We start from the raw sequence: 16,646 nt of genomic DNA on the forward strand, positions 1-16,646 counted from the left end.
ATGATCCCCATTTCACTGAAAAGTACACAGAACACAGAGTGATCATTTGCCCCACGCTACCCAGCAAGGAAGTAGCAGACTGGGAGCTCCCCATAATGTGTTTCTCAGACTCGACACTAGCCTGGTGTGAGGCCAGCTGGACAAGTACAGTAGTCCCCTCTTATCTGCGTTTTCAGTTACCCCACAGTCAACAACAGTCTGAAAATATCAAATGGAAAATTCCAGAAATAAAACTTCATCTTTTTTTTTTTTTAATTTTATTTTAATTTATTTTTGGCTGCGTTGGGTCTTTGTTGCTGCAGGCAGGCCTTCTCTAGTTGCGGCGAGCGGGGGCTACTCTTCATTGTGGTGCTTCCAGTAGTTGTGGCGCACGGGCTTAGTTGCTCCGTGGCATGTGGGACCTTCCCGGACCAGGGCTCGAACCTGTGTGCCCTGCACTGGCAGGCGGATTCTTAACCACTGCGCTACCAGGGAAGCCCACTTCATTGGTTTTAAATCATTCTGAGTAGCGTGATGAAGTCTCGAGCCCTAGACGTAAATCATCCCTTTGTCCAGCATATCCTCACTTATACACTACTTGCCTGTGAGTCACTTAGTAGCCGTCTTTGTTATCAGATCTATCAGATCGACTGCGGCGGTATCACGGTGCTTATGTCCAAGTAACCCTATTTTACTTAATAATGGCCCCAAAGCACAGGAATAGCAATGCTGGGGACTTCCCTGGCGGTCCAGTGGTTAAGACTCCATGCTTCCACTGCAGGGGGCACGGGTTCGCCCCCTGGTGGGGGAAATAAGATTTCTCATGCCACAGGGCGTGGCTAAAAAAAAAAAAAGATGCTGGCAATTCAGATATTCTCTTACTGTGCCTCATTTATAAATTAAAGTTTGTCACAGGGATGTATGTATAGGAAAAAACATTGTATATGTAGGGTTCAGTACAATTTATGTTTCCACTGGGGGTCTTGGAACATACCCTCCACAAATAAGGGAGAACTACTGTAGGTACATAATAAATTCTCTCTAGAACTCTCTGTCTTCTCCCCATCTGGGGCCAGACTAAGGCCAGGATCTCTTGGGTTAGTGCCATCTTTGCTACTAACTTGCTTTGTAAAATTCTCTCTCTTCTCCCATTTCTCCCTTGAATAAAATAACCAGTCCCCAGGGAGACTTCTTCCAGGAAGCCCCCCTTAGCACCCATTCTTCTCCTGGTTTGTCAAGGAGCATGCTCAGCTGTCTCCTGGCTATTCTTTGTGAGCTGGGGTGAGCCCAGGAGGGAAGGCCCAGGAGGGTGGTAGGCTAGAGTTTCATGCCCCCGGTCACACGGATAAGGTTGAGAACTGCCTGTGTGTTTGTTGACAAATGACTGGGTGGGTCTCATACCTGGGGAGTTAATTTCCAGTGTCAAGGAGTCTCAGAGGTGACAGTTCACTGAAGAGCCATAACCACCAGGAGGTAGGGGCACAGGGCCAAAGGCTTCCTGATGGAGCTGGGGAGTTGATGCCAAGTATTTTACCTGCCCAGTAACCTCTTCCATACTAAGCCCTTATGGTTCAGAGTGAGCCTGGCCAGTCCTGGCCAATCAGAGCATTCGATCCCCTGGCCACAGGGATTGGTTCAGTGATGGGGGTGGGGCCCATTCCTGACCAATAAGAATTAGCCCTGAGACTTCTGCTTGAACTAATAGGAAAGGGACACCCTCTTTTGATGGGGGTTGCTAAACTTGTAGGGTAGAAATCTGGTACTATAGGTGCCTCCAGAGGCAAAAGACCCTGTCCGTGCATGGAGGACAGCAGAGCTGAGAAATGGAAAACGACAGCTTTCTGGGTTTCCCTGGGGGTGAAGTGGTTAAGAATCCACCTACCAATGCAGGGGACACGGGTTTGAGCTCTGTTCCGGGAAGATCCCGCATGCCGTGGAGCAACCAAGCCCGTGTGCCACAGCTACTGAAGCCCACGTGCCTAGATCCCGTGCTCCGCAACAAGAGAAGCCATGGCAATGAGAAGCCCGCGCACCGCCACGAAGAGTAGCCTCTGTTTGCAGCAATGAAGACCCAATGCAGCCAAAAATAAATTAAAAAAAAAAAAAAAAGGATAAACCTCCCTTATAAAAAAAAAGAAAAAGACAGTTTTCTGATGAGACTATTTGAGCCCCTGGATCCAGCTATGCCGGAAGGTAGTCAGCCTTTGCCTTTGATCTTCCTGGTTATATGAGTGACTAATTTTCCCTTTTCACTTACCCAACTTTCTGGCTTCAGTTTTTTGTCACTTGCAACGAAGCATATCTTTACTAATAAAATCTGCACGAGTCCAGAGGTGGCACAAATTCCAGTAAAGTTCCAAGGACAAGGAACAGGGAGTGAAAACTTGTCAGAATTCTTCAAGATGTCCTGGCTTTGAAGGACAGGCAAGCCTTGTTACAGCTGGAGAAAACGAGGAAGGACGTTCCAGGTGGGAGGAATAGTAAAGGCACAAGGTGTGAGAGAGGGAGCAGTGGGTGTGTGAGGGGCAACACCTTAGCAGGTCCTGAAAGCCATAGGGAGCCACAGAAAGTTGAAGAGCAAGGGGAGTCCACTCCAAACTTGCCTTCACTTCCTGGAGCCCCAGATCCTGGTGGTTCATTCCTCCCCCTCTCCCCTTCCACCAGACCCGAGGCCAAGGTGGGAGGAGGGGTCAGACTGAGGAGGGCGCAGGCTACCATCTGTATGCAAATTGCCTGGGATGCCATGCAGATGAGGGACCTTATGCAAATATATGCCCTACTGGGAGGCAGGCCAGGACCCTCCCTTCATTAACTCGGGGACCAGGTGCTGGGCGGAGCACCCCTTCCTCCCCGGGGTCCCCTTTCTCCCCTCCCCCAGCCATCTGTTCACTCCCTCTCCAGCTCCCCAAATCCCCCTTCACCAATATCTGCCCTTAGAGTGGTACCTCTCTCCACCTGGTCCCTTCCTTGCTTTTCTTTCTGTCCCTCCATTTTCCATTAATGATGATATGATAATAATAATAACAATAATAATAATGAACACATGCTCTGTGCAAGGCTTTGTACCAAACACTTTCCACAGTTATCAAATTCTCCCAACCACCCTATGATTTTTATGTGTGTCTGCTGTATTTTTTAAAATTTTATTTATTTATTTTTGGCTGCATTGGGTCTTCATTGCTACACGAGGGCTTTCTCTAGTTGCAGTGAGGGGTGGGGGGTGGCTACTCTTCGTTGCGGTGCACGGGCGTCTCATTGTGGTGGCTTCTCTTGTTGCGGATCACGGGCTCTGGGCACAGGGGCTTCAGTAGTTGCAGCACATGGGCTCAGTAGTTGTGGCACACGGGCTTATTTGCTCCGCGGCATGTGGGATCTTCCCGGACCATCGTTCGAACCTGTGTCCCCCGCATTGGCAGGCGGATTCTTAACCACTGCGCCACCAGGGAAGCCCTGCTGTATTTTTTTTTTTAAAAAGAATATTCAGGGCTTCCCTGGTGGCGCAGTGGTTGAGAGTCCACCTGCCGATGCAGGGGACACGGGTTCGTGCCCCGGTCCGGGAAGATCCCACATGCCGCGGGGCGACTGGGCCCGTGAGCCATGGCCGCTGAGCCTGCGTGTCCGGAGCCTGTGCTCTGCAATGAGAGAGGCCACAGCAGTGAAAGGCCCGGGTACCGAAAAAAAAAAAAGAATATTCAGTTGGGGAGGGAGGGATGGATTGGGAGTTTGGGATTAGCAGACGCAAACTATTACATATAGAATGGATAAACAACAAGGTCCGAGGGAACTCTATTCAATATCCTGTGATAAACCATAGTGGAAAAGAATATGAAACAGAATGTATATATATGTATAACTGAATCACTTTGCTGTACAGCAGAAACTAACACAACATTGTAAATCAACTATACTTGGATTAAAAAAGTGAGCTGAACGTAGAGGGGAAGGATAGAAAGATCGAGTAAGCCCCAAGTATCTGAGAGTCCTTAAGGTATTTCTCGCTGGTGACTCTCGCTCTGCTTGGTGAGTCCTGTGCCTACGTATGTCATGCAGGTAAAAGCCATGGCCACCAAGCACATTTTCCTCCAGCTGCAGGTGTGGCCGAGCGCATTTGCCCCCACGTGGCCCTGGCATCTATTGGGTGCAGAGCCTCCTGGCTCCCCCTCGACTCTGGGCATGGAGACCACACCACAGTGAAAGGACAAGAGAGCCATATGGACACCAGAGGTCAGGTAGGGGGGCCTTTGATTGCTTGCGCCCCAACTCTCTTGCTTCTCACGTTTGTTTTAATCTGATTCAATAAACCATGGGATTTGAGCACCTTTATTCGGCCACTGTGAGCTCTTCTGCTCTGGGGCCTCTGGGCATCTGCTCAGTTGCCTACAAGGAGGCTCCCATAGCATCAACTTCACATGGCTCCAACTTCGCACGGCCACAGATCCCACTTGGTCCACTTTGTGGCTGAGTAAACTGATGACAAGGGGTGGGGTCACCTGCAGAGACCTCCCAGCATGCATTGCACAGGGATGGCTGCTCTCACTTCTCACAGTGGCCATCCACAGCCCAAGTGTGATTCATCTCCGTTTGATGGACTCAGGGAGGTGAAGTCACTTGCCCAAAGTCACACGTCTGTCCGCCCCCCCGCTACCAGCCTCCTCCTCCTGCTTCGGAGCTGCTCCTTTTTTCTCTTCCTTTCTAACTGGAATGATCTCTCTGAATCCCAGTTCTTTCTGTGTTTCTGTCTTTGTCTCTACAGGCCTACCTCTCTTTATGGCACTTTGCTTTATTGCGCTTCCCAGATACTGCATTTTTCACAAACTTCAGGTTTGTGGCGACCCTGTGTCGAGGGAGTCTATTGGCGCCATTTCCCCAACGGCCTTGGCTCGCTTCCTGTCTCTGTTGATAATTCTTGCAATATTTCAAACTTCCTCATTGCTATTCTATTTGTTATGGTGATCTGTGATCAGTGATCTTTGATGTGACTCACAGAAGGCTCAGGTGATGATTAGAGTTTTTAACAAGAATGTGTTTTTTAGTTAAGGTACGTACATTTTTTTTTGGTTTTTAAAATAAATTTGTTTTGGGTGCATTGGGTCTTCGTTGCTGTGCACGGGCTTTCTCTAGTTGTGGCGAGCGGGGGCTGCTCTTCGTTGTGGTGCGTGGGCTTCTCATTGCGGTCACTTCTCTTGTTGTGGAGCACGGGCTCTAGGTGCGTGGGCTTCAGTGGTTGTGGCTCGCGGGCTCTAGAGCGCAGGCTCAGTAGTTGTGGCTCACGGGTTTAGTTGCTCCGCGGCACGTGGGATCGTCCCTGACCAGGGCTTGAACCCGTGTCCCCTGCATTGGCAGGCGGATTCTTAACCACTGCGCCACCAGGGAAGTCCCACATTGTTTGCTTTGGCATAACGCTATTGCATACTTACTAGACTACAGTATAATGCAAACATAACTTACATGCACTGGAAGACCAAAAAATTCATGTGACACGCTTTATTGTGATATTTGCTTTATTGCCGTGGTCTGGAACTGCACTGGAAATAGGTCCAAGGTATGCCTGTATTAGTCTGTCTTTGCCTCTCTCCCCAAATCTGTCTGACTCAATGGCTCTCTCTCTTCTCTGAGCTGCCCCAGTCCATCCCTCTACCTCCCCTTAAGCCTCTCCATCCTCCTTTCAAATCCCTCTTCCTCTGCCTCAGTAAGTCTCCCTAGCTGGCCTTGCCATTTCTACCCTCTCTTCTCTCTGCCCCAGGCCCCTTCACTGGGGTTCCTCCAAGTCACCCCTCCTCCCCCAGGGAGTCCTCAACTGCTGGCACCAGGCCACCCTCAGAGTAGACAGCTAAATCCCTAATTCCATCCACTCTACGGCTCAGAGAGAGCTTTTCCTCTGGAAACTTCAATTCCCCTGGGTCTCTGGCAAGAGAGACTGGGAACTTTTACTTAAGGGGGCAGCACCCCACCCCGCAAATAGGCACTGGTCCTCAGGAGCCAGGCTCATCTCCCTCTGGATCCCCAGCACCTCTCTCCTCCACCCTCATCCAGCTGAGTCACCTTTCTCTCTCTCTCTCTTTCTCTCTCTCTCATTTCTTTCTCCATGACATCAGATTCTCCCGAGGTGCAGCAAGGGTGCGGGAGAGCCAGGGGGGAGGGAACATCACCTGCGCCTCTTTCCCCTTTCATCCCCCGGAGGAGGCTCTGGCCGCAGGATGGTGTCCACGTGACAGACAGCATTTATTCCAGACTCCAGTGTCCACAGATGAGGGGGCGAGGGCAGGGGCGGGGGGTGAGGTGGGGATCCAGTGTCAGACCATGCAGCAGGACGTCAGGTGGGGGGACCAGCAGTGGAGACAGGAGGTAAAAATAGCCCCGGCCAGCCGACCCTCAAGTCTCGTCCCAGGCCAGGCCTTGGGCTTGGGTCCAGGAGCTATTCTGGGGCCTGGGAGAGTCATACTCCCTGGAGGAAGGTCTCCTCCCTCCCAGCAGCGGTAGGGCTGCTGTGGTCCCTGCCCAGCCTACAGAGGAAGGAAGGGAGGGCCCGAGAGGGATGAGGGTAGGCCGGGAAGGCGGGGGCAGGCAGAGGCGTGGGCAGGGCTGGTTTTCTGGTGCCCGCAACTCCAGGTCGGGTTCAGTGACTGCCTCTGGGAGGTCCTCGGGCTCAGCACTGGGGAGAAGATGGAGGGGTCAGCCTGGGCTCATAGAGGCTGTTCCACCCCCGGCACTCCCCTCTCACCAGGGTGCCCAGGCCCTCACCCACCTCATCTCCAAAGCCCCTGCTCCCATGCCTGGCTCCTCCAGAGGCACCCCCCACGAGAAGGCCCGTCTGCTCCGGCCGCTCTGACCCTGAGTGGCTCAGCTCAGGTTCCCCAGGTGGCCTAGTGGGAGGAGGCAGCATGTTGGAGGTGGTCACGGCCAGGGAAAGAGCTGGGCACGGCGTGTGTTGGATGGGGATGGACTTGGGGATGGGTGGGAACGGTTGGGACGGGGTAGGAGGTGGTAGTGGCACTGGGGTTGGGTATAGGCTGAGGCCACGGTCGAAGATGCTGTTGGAGTCGGAGCTGGTGGTGTCGCTGGGGTCGGTTTGGAGGATGGGTGTGGGGATGACTGTGGACTGGAGCCGAGGGCGGCCGTGTGGCTGCGCTTGGAGATGAGGTCAGATGGGGATGGGTTTGGAGCTAGGAATGGGAACGGGATGGGGTTTGCAGGGGGCCTTGGGGATGGACATGTGGTTGAAGCTGCGTTTGGTGCTGGGTACGGGCTGGAGTTGAGGATGCGGCTGGGGGAGGGGCTGGGGATGGAGAGGAAGCTGGAGTGTGGGGTGAGGTTAAGGGCATGGTCAGGATTGGGGCTGGAGATGGGGATGTTTGTGTGTCAGGGCTGAGGATGGAGACGTGGAGGTTAGACGGGGACGGGTTTGGTGACGGTTATGGGCTGGGTTTGGGGTTGGAGTCGCGGCAGAGGAGGCTGGGGTACAGATGGGGTTAAACTGGGGCTGGGGGGGGTTTGGGCGTAATTATGGGTTGGGATCAGAGGTGGGGATGAGACGGGGGATGGGACTGGGGTTAAGGTGGGCTTGGCGGGGCATCGGGAGGTGCTTATGGGTTGGGTGGGGCTGTAGGTGGGGATGAGGATGGGGGAGGGCATGGTCATGGATCAGCTCTGAGGTCGGAGATGGGACGGCACCTTACTGGCGACGGAGCTGGAGTTGGGGATGTGGTTGGTTTGGGGTAGAGGTTGGGGGTGAGGTCAGAGTTGGGTTCGAGAGGTCAATTTCAAGGTGGCACGCCACTCACGGAGATCCCTTCTCCCCCCGCCGGCAGCAGCCGGGTTGCCCCTTGCGTCTCATGCAGTAGAAGGCGGCCACGATGAAGAGCAGTAGGCCCACGCTGACGGCCACGGCCATGACCGCAACTCCAGCCTGGGAGGTCTGGGGGGCCACTGCAGGGCAGGACGGAGGGGGAGGCGGTCAGCCAGCAGCGCTGTCTGCCCCGCACCCGGCTCCTGTCCCACCACTGCGGTCACTCACCAGTGCCGAAGTGGAAGACGTGCCGGTCGTTCCCGTAGGGGTTGGAGGCCTCACAGGAGACACCATCTCGGCTCAAGGCACTGGTCACCTTCAGGGTCAGGGAGCTGCTCACCCAGCCCTGGCCTCCGGGGGCTGGCTCTGCTAGCTGTGGAGGCTCGTGTCAGGCCTGGGCCCACGGGGCCAAGGGCTCGGGTGAGGGCACAGGTGAAGAGGAAGTGGTCGGCGGAGGGGCGTGGGGTGGGTGACACACAGTGCTTGGACCGTTGAGGGGGCAGGGACTTGGGGAGGGTTCCAGAGGGTTCGGGATGCAGAGGAGGGTCCCTTACGCTGCCGCCCAACTGGCTCCAGCTGAGTTTGGGCTCTGGGTAGCCGCGTGCGTAGCAGGTCAGCCTGACTTCACCTCCTTCCCTCCAGCCGCCCTCTGCCTTGGGCTGAGTCTCTTCTGCCCTTAACTCCGGTGGGCCTGCGGGTGGTGGGGTGGGAAGGAGGTGAGCGGGAGGCACCCCGGGGAAGGGGACAGAGGGAGAGAGAACGAGGAGAGAAGGACCAGCTGCGGACCCCTGTCTTGCTTGGTCCTGGCCCCCCACTCTCCCACACTACCCCTGTTCTCCCGCCCCCAAACCTTGGACCAGCAACTTGAAGCTTCGGGTGCGACTAAGGACGGGGACCGTGGGCATGGAGGCCTCACACGTGTAGGTGCCGGCGGAATCGAAGGTGACGGAGAGGAGGGAGAGCGTGGGGCTGTCCCCCAGGGGTACCGAGTCCTGGGTGGGGAGAGAAAGAGAAGGTCAGGCTGGCCGTGAGAGAAGGGAGGGGTCGATGGGAGCGGGGGGTCTTGTGCTGGGGGGACGTCTTTCCCTCTCACCTTGGTCCAGCGTAGGGCTGGGGTGGGCAGGCCTCGCACGGAGCAGTTCACGGCTGTGCTGTTGCCCAGGGGTAAGGAAAGCTCCTCCCCAGTGCTGAGCTCCAGGGGGTCCAGGTCTGGAGGGGGGTACAGACTGTCACCTTCCCCGGACCCTCACCCACTCGGCTAGGGACTCTCCAGGGCTGTTGGGGGTGCAGACGTGAACGGACAATCGTCAGCAGAGAACACCAAGTTCTCCCCAGCGCTGTGAACTCTCCACTCTCCCAGCCGAGCCCTCAAGCCCAGATCTAGGAATCTGACTCCAAAATACATGCCCACCTCGACCACTTGCCTCCAGAGCTGATGTCTGGGCCTAAGGTTAATGGATAACCTTGGAGGTGTGAGGCGCTCCTTCTTTGACTTACCACCCAAACCCTGGCCTTCTCTGTACTACCCATCCTTTTATCAAATATTTCTCTGCTCTGCCCACCCCCCCACCCAATGGATCTTCTCCCTTCTTTCCATCTCTGACCCCAGGGTCCAACTGCCTTGATGGCTGCAGTCACCTCCTCACTGGTCTCCCTACTGGGCAAGACTCTTATCCTCTCTGGTCCATCCTCTGCTGAGCAGCCAGGGGGATCTTTTCAAAACACACACTGGTCAGCCCTTGCCTCTGCTTAAAATCCTGCGGTGGTTCCCCAGTACCGTGGGCATCAAGGTCACATTCCTTAATGAAGCCAAAAGACTCTGTCTCGTCGACCCTGCCCACTGCTTCAACCTCATCTCCCCCCCTCCCCCCTTATCCCAGGAGCTCCAGCTACCCTATTCTCTCCCTGTTGTTCTACAGTATATGCCAAGTTGGGTCCTGCCTCAGGGCCTTTGCATGTGTTGTTTCCTTGGCTTGGAATGCTCTTTTTCTGGCTCTTTGTATTTCTGATTCCATTCTTTGGTTTCCTACTCAAATTCCCCCTTCTCAGAGAGGCCTCTCTGACCCTCTGTTGTGGACACTCAGGCTTCCCCTTCGGCACTGAAGAATTTGTTCCCCCAGCTGTTGAGAAGGATGTCAGCTATCAGCCCTCAGCTGTCAGCCGGCTCTGGAAACTGCCTGAGCCTCAGAGAGCCCCTCATTCAAGGTCATGTCCCCTCCTCCCCCAGGCAGCCCACATCCAATAATGGGTTGACGTGGGCGGTATAAAGGCCTGGCCCCCACGCCCCAACTGGGGATATCCCAGCCTCCAAGTGCCCTGCGGGACCGACCGAGGTCTTCCTTAGACTGAAGCCCAACTTCCCCCCCTGCCCAATCCTGCTTCCTTCCCCTCCCCACCCCCCAATAGGTGTGGATCCCAAGGCGCTCCCCGTAAGTTTCCTGCCTGTAGTCAGAATCTGCTTCCTAGGGATGCAGCCTTCAACACCCCCAATCTAAAATAATCCCCGCTCGCCGGGCAATTCCTTATCCCATCCCTCTGTGTTAGTCTCTGTAGACGCAGGATTGCTACTCAAAGTGTCTTGTTCAGTGTTTACCATCTGTCTCCCCTACCGGACCTGGAGCTCTGTGGTGGCAGGGACTGGGCTGTCTTGTTCACAGAGCCGTCCCTAACATCTGGCACTGGGTCTAGCCCCAGGAAGGGAGGTGGAAGGAGAGTCGAGGAGGGACAGAGCCTTCACACAGGGCTTGGGTGCAGGTGGACAGAGAAGGCTTCTTAGAAGACTGGGACCCATGAGATTGATCCGGAATGGATGGTAGAGAGGATGGGGAGTTATCGCAGGAAAGAGGAGAGGAGCTTGTGGTGTGATGGGGTGAATGCCTTGGCCGGAAGAAGGGTCCGCCGAAGGTGATGCCAGCCAGGTGGGCCTCGAAGGCCATGGTGAGGCATGTGGATTTTCTCCCGGGAGCACTGGGGAGCCACGGCAGGTTCCAAGCAGGGGAAGGTCAGGTGTTTATGCTTTGGAAAGGACTCTCTGGCTGCCTTGTGTGGGAGACTGGAGGGGCCCGGGGCATCTGGACCAGGGCAGGGACCACAGAAAGGGTTGGAGGCAGGCCGCGGAGGGGTGAGGGTGAGGAGGCGGCTGGTGCCAGGCACCCCCTCCCGCTCTCCCGGGGCTCTCACAGGCCACGTGCAGCTCCAGGGTTTTGGAGAGCTCTGCGTCCCCTGCGGCGTCGTAGTCTTCCACCCTGCAGCCGTAGGTCCCGCTCTGGCTCCGCTGCACCCCTTCCAGGGTCAAGTTCCCCTCGAGATTTGTCTTTAGCACATCCTCCTGCTTGTCCTGGGGGACCAGGAATGAGGAACCTGGTTCAGGAGATACCTTAGGCTGGCAGGGTCATGCTAGGTCAGGGGTCATCCAAGTCAGGCATCACGGTGAGTCAGGACTCTCTCAAATCAGAGGTCAGAGGTCCTGATAGCTCCTGGGTCACCGGACAGGTGCCCCGCTAAGCCAGGCACCACCCACGTGAAAGGTCAGAAGTTGGTGCAGGTGAGTATGTTGCAGAGCTCAGGGGCTGGCGGTTCCAAGGGAATGATGGGGTGAGTTACCTGAAGACGGAAAAACGTGTACTCCGGGTTGGGGCTGCCATCCCCCCGGCAGAACAGCTGGACAGAGTCACCCTCGCGAACCCAGCCTGCAGTAGTGGATGGGCTGCCCAACCAGAACTGCACGTGCTCTGTGGGATCTAAGGGAAAGGGCAGACTCATGAAAAGGGTCAACTGTAAAAGGTAGGGCTGGATTAAGGGAGAGAGGTCAGTGAAAGGTTAGAGGTTCTATCTTTCTTTCTTTCTTTTTTTTTTTTTTTTTTTGAGGTTCTATCTTTCAAGGCTCAGGTTCGCACTTATTCTGAGATCAGGGACCCGAGGTCAGAGGTTGAGATAGGCTGAGAGAACAGGTCAAGGGTCAGAGGTCGGTGTGAGTGACAGGTCAATGTGAGATTCAGGGGACCCAACGTGGTGTGAAAGGATGGGGCACAACGTTTAGTCATGAAACTCCGTGGGGTTCAGGGTGCTATGGCTCAGAGGTCAAAGGCCAGAAGCCAGTACGAACTGCACCACGGGCTAAGGGAGCGGAAGGTCAGAGGGGAGTGGAGGGTCAGGCCACAGTGAGGTGTAGAGTCCAAGGGCAGGGCGGTCAGCGGCCGGCAGGGACTCACAGTGCAGGGTGAGGTGGAAGGAAGGGCTGTCCAGGCGGCCGTGCCGGCCCGTGGGCAGGCGGTAGTGCACGGAGCAGTGGAAGCTGGCGTCCCGGTCGGCCTTGTGGAGCCGCAGGTAGAGGGTGCTGGTGAGAGACAGCAGGCCCGAGGACTCCCGGACTGTGCGGCTGGTCATATAGCCCTCTGGGAGAGAGGGAAGGACGAGGGGGTCAGCCAGCCCGGCCCCGTTCCGCCGCGGCCCCCAGGGAGTCTAGCTGGGCTCCCACGCGCTCACCGGAGTTCACCTCCATGGGCACCTCCAGGCGCTGCCCGTTCCGGTACCACGTGATCTGCGGGGCCGGGTTCCCATTGCGACTGTTGCAGGTGGCTATCTGGGGCAGACACAGGCCCGCAATGGGCTCGGAGCCAGGACCCTGAAGTCTGGGTCCCCCTCCCTTAGGGTTTCTCCCCAGCCAGATGCAGGAGTCCAGCTCCCAGCACCCTATTCCTCAGACTAGGAAGCCCAAGCCTCCAGCCCCCTCCGCCCCCAGAATGCTAGAATCAAGGTGTGGCCCGAGGTACCTCCTGGGCGAAATCCTCCATCACAGACAGTGTCCCTCTGTTGGGGGAGACCTCGGTGGCCTCTGGTTTCACTACGGGAGAGATGTTATGTCAGGAGCCCCTTCCCGGGGTTCTCACTGGCCTGCCCCTTCCCAGGGCGGCTAGTGGGGGGGCCCCAGACACTCACCGAACACATTGAGCCTCGCGGTGGCCTCGGCAGTGCCCGCTGCCCCCGCCCTCACCAAGCACACGTAGTCCCGCTCGTCGCCCACCTGGGCCTCGGCCAGCACCAGACGCCCCCGGGAGTCCAGCTGGTATGGTGGGCTGCGGCCCCGGGAGTCCTGCACCTTGTCCTGGAGCTCAGTGCCGTGCAGCTCGGCTGAGGCCAGGCGGTGGCGGACCCCAGAGCGGTCGGCCTGTGGGCAGAGGAGCGCCTCAGCTGGGAGCTGCCTGGCCAGCCTGGCCCTCCCTCCTCGATGTCCCTTTCTTTCTGCTGCTCCGTGGATCTCTTTGCCTCACGTTCTCTCTCTCTGGTCCCTCTGTCCCTCTCTCCACCCCTCCCACCCCTGCTCCCTGTCTGTTGTCACATTTTCCTCTCTCTGGCTCCCTCTTTCTCCATCTCACTCTGTTCCCACCTGTCTCCCTCTCCCTCCCTGTCTCTCCCCCTTCTTTCCTTTTTCTCTTTAGTCCCACCCCCCAGCCTCTTGCTTTCTGGGTGTCTGCCTCTAAATGTCCTCTCTCAAGAGCCAGCGCTCTGAGGGGCACTTCTTCATTCTAGCCTCGGCTGTGCCCGGACACCAGGGGACCCTGGAGAGGGCTTCCCCCTTGCTGCGCCTCCATTTCCCCATCTGTAAAATGGAAAAGCAGCTTGGTGGAGCTTCTAGGGGCCTTTGGGCCGATGAGGGAATGAACGTCTGCAGCCCCACTGCGCCCCGACTCTCAGGCACCCCTCTGGCATCCCCTGGCCCCCAGCCAGCAGCACTCACCAGGAACCATTCCAGCACGAAATGGTCATGGGCCCCCAAAGGGGTGCAGTCCAGAGTGACAGGCTCCCCCCTCATCACCTCCACCAGAGGGGGCACAGACAGGCGCACCTCAGCCTTGGCACCTGCGGGAGGGCGACTGAGCTCTCTCCCACCACCACCAGTAGGTAGTCTTCCAGACACAGCCCCTCCTCCCCCAGGACCCAGGAGTCCAGGCCCCCAGCACCTCCTCCCTCAGACCCAGGATCCAGGCCCCCGGCCCCTCCTCCCCCAGACCTAGGATCCAGGCCCCCAACCCCTCCTCCCCCAGACCCAGGATCCAGACCCCCAGCCCCTCCTCCTTCAGACCCAGGATCCAGGCCCCTGGCCCCTCCTCCCCCAGGACCCAGGAGTCCAGGCCCCCGGCCCCTCCCCCAGGACCCAGCTCCTCTCTCCCTTCATCTGTCATCGCTGTGCCTCTGAGCTTCAGATTCCATCAGCATTTCTCTCCATCTCGCCCTTCACCTGCAGAACTAAGCGCTCCTCCCCTGGGCCACCCAGGGCCCCGGTGGCCTCCATTCAATCCTCTTGGGCTCAAATCATGTCTGTCCTTGCTTTCCTCACTGACCAAAGGCCCCTCAAGCGCAGGGCTGGGTGGGCTCATCCCTTTGCCTCCAGCACTTTGCATAGGGCCTGGCACAGCGCTGTGGGATAACCGTCTCTCTCTCATCTTAGTCGCTCCCCCTGGGTCTCCATCTCTTAGTTTCCCGGTGTCTGCGTCTCTCTCAGTCTCCATGCGGCCCGGCCCTGTCCCTGGCCCTTTCCCTCAGGAGTGGGAGGCTGGGGCTGGGGCTGGGCCGGAGCTGAGGCAGGGTGGGTGTGTGGGTGCGGTGAGGGGGACAGGGCTGGGCAGGTTTCAGGAATGTGGGAGGGACAGGCTGGCTCAGACCTGCCTGAGCCCCCTGCCCGCTCCTTGGCCCCTCTGACTCTTTGATTGAGCGGTGTGTCACCTCAGAACAGTATAGGGTTGAGGCCCCGGACCCTGGGTCCCAAGGGAGAAGGGAGCTGAGGGCCAGCACTCCTGTCCCAGGATCCTGGCAGATAGAGCTGCTTGCATCGGGAAAGCAGGCTCTTTCACTCTCTGGGCTGGCATCCTGGCCTGAGCTCTCAATTCTTAGAACCTCCGGTCCCTTCCCCGCCCAGCCTGGCCCAGCTCTGCCCCTGGGGACCCACTACTTGCCGTGCTTGTGCCAGGGGCCTGGATTCCCAGGCACCCACCTGTGGCTCAGGCCTGCCCCCTGGGAGGGAGGTGGGACCAAGCTGGTACCCTGGGCTGGGTCTGAGCCGCAGACAGCAAGGGCAGACGAAGAGATCTCTCCCTTCCCCAGTTCTCTCATCTCTCTGTCCCTCTGCTGCCAGTGCCTCAGGGCCTCCTCCCCTCCTCCCACCACCATGCAGGTGTGTGGATTTATTATCTGGGGCCTCCGGGAAGGGGGCACCGTCACTTGGAAACACTTGGTTCCGCTGTCAGGGCTGGTGCCCCAGCCCTTTCCCGTGGAGGTGGAGGTGGGGCAGGCGGGTCCTTTCGAGTCTGGGCTCTGAAGCTACATGGGGGAGAACCCTCAAATGCACGTAACTTGTTGGTTTCTAGACACAGCGTCCCTGACCCTCTTAAAACTTGACAACTTTTGAGCGGGGAGATCTGTTTTGGTCTCTTCTGTGCCGGGGAAAGCTCCAGCCACTGAAAGCCTGGACCTCTGGGGGCAGATCCCAGGGTCTGAGTAGGGGTGGGAGAGGAGAGCCCGCGCTCTTGGGTCCCGCGACTTCTCAGGTCGCCTCTAATCCACTGTAGTAGATCCCCAGCCCCTCTGCCTGGCTGTCCCCATGTCTCTCACTGGGAGGGGCACCCCATGCTCCCATATCCCTCCTCCCTGGGGTCCCCAGGTTAGGCTTCCTGGGTTGAAAGGCCCTCCCCTCTTCCCTTCCCGGGGTCCCCCAGGGGCCGCCCCTGAGTCGCGCCCTGCTCTCAGCCCGAGCCATACCTCGGTGCGCCCCCAGCAGAAGCGCGAACACCAGCAGCCGCGGGACCCTGCGCGCCCCGGCCCGGGCGTCCGGGGGCTCCATGTTCAAGGTGGCGGGCGGCGGCGGCGGGTGCAGCGGCAGCGGAGGAAACAACTGAACCCGGGCTGGGGCTCGGCGGCCGCAGGGCTGGAGAGAGGAGGCCCCGCCCCAGGTAGCCCCGCCCCGCCCCGCCCGGCGCCCCTCGTCCCTCCCAAACCCGGGCGCGGGGCCAGGACCTCCCACTGCCCGGAGACGACCTCCCAGCGCTCAGCCGGGAGCGGGGCTCCCTCCGCCCCCAGCCCGCGGGGTGTCAGGCTCAGGCTGCCCAGCGCCCGCGGCGGGTGGCCTGACCGACCAGTCCAGCCGGTGTCCCGAGCGGGGACCTCAATGGACAACCGCGGACCCTCTCTCTTCCCCTCAGTCTGACCGGGGGACTCGTTGTCACCATGGCCGGTGGCCTGGGCTCGCCTCATCGTTTTAAAACAGCTGGTCCCGGTCCAACGAGTGGCCTGCACTGGCCTCCCCAGTCCAACCAGCAATCCCCGGCCTGACGAGAGGCCTAGAACGGCTTCTCCCAGTATGCCCTGTGAAGCCTCCCCAGTGGCCAGTGCGCAGGCTGCTTTCCTGTCTGACCAGTGGCCTGGAACCCACCAGTTCAATCTCTTGTATCGCATGGTCTTCAAATCCCAGGCCTGCCCAGGCCTCTGGGATAGATACTGGGGCCGTGGGGTGCGCTTTCCTCCGCTCTCCTCCGTAGGGCCTCCCTCTCTTCCCCCCATCCAGGGAATCCCAGGAATGCCACCCCCCCCTTCCTCTCTCTTCCCTTCACTCCCTCCCAACTTTGGGGGGAGGGGAAGAGAATCCGGCTGGCAGGAGCAGGTGAGTGGGGGAGGGGAGGAGGCCAGGGTACCTGAGGGAAGGGAGGAGCCCCTGCCATGGGTCAGAAGGAAGGGTCACAGGTCAGACTTGGGATCACAGATCAGACTGTGCACAGCTCCTCACAAACCAGGCCTGACTGGGACAAAATCCCTAGACGCTGGCTGGGGATGGGGGTGAGATTTCACTGGTTACCTGGGAGAAGCTAGCCCTCAACACTGGTCAGAATAG

General features: G+C 58.0%; 1 protein-coding gene across 2 annotated transcripts; it reads right to left on the minus strand.

The window, feature by feature from the left end:
- Positions 1-5,448: 5,448 nt before the first annotated feature.
- On the minus strand, positions 5,449-16,294 carry BCAM (basal cell adhesion molecule (Lutheran blood group)). 2 transcript variants are annotated; one of them, XM_032614052.1, is made up of 15 exons: positions 16,191-16,294; positions 13,503-13,624; positions 12,704-12,932; positions 12,538-12,608; positions 12,251-12,347; positions 11,977-12,159; positions 11,369-11,505; positions 10,946-11,102; positions 8,859-8,974; positions 8,616-8,757; positions 8,320-8,456; positions 7,994-8,138; positions 7,761-7,905; positions 6,725-6,842; positions 5,449-6,631 (listed from the first exon to the last, which is right to left on the minus strand). In XM_032614052.1, the coding sequence occupies exons 2-15, from the start codon at positions 13,575-13,577 to the stop codon at positions 6,626-6,628; spliced, it is 1,758 nt and encodes a 585-aa protein (XP_032469943.1). In that variant the 5' UTR covers positions 13,578-13,624; positions 16,191-16,294; the 3' UTR covers positions 5,449-6,625. The 2 variants fall into 2 exon arrangements, with proteins under 2 accessions (XP_032469943.1, XP_032469942.1); XM_032614051.1 differs by lacking the exon at positions 16,191-16,294 and adding an exon at positions 15,521-15,711.
- Positions 16,295-16,646: the final 352 nt, after the last annotated feature.

This window comes from Phocoena sinus, chromosome 19, assembly GCF_008692025.1.
Source record: "Phocoena sinus isolate mPhoSin1 chromosome 19, mPhoSin1.pri, whole genome shotgun sequence".
Classification (NCBI taxonomy): Eukaryota; Metazoa; Chordata; class Mammalia; order Artiodactyla; family Phocoenidae; genus Phocoena; species Phocoena sinus.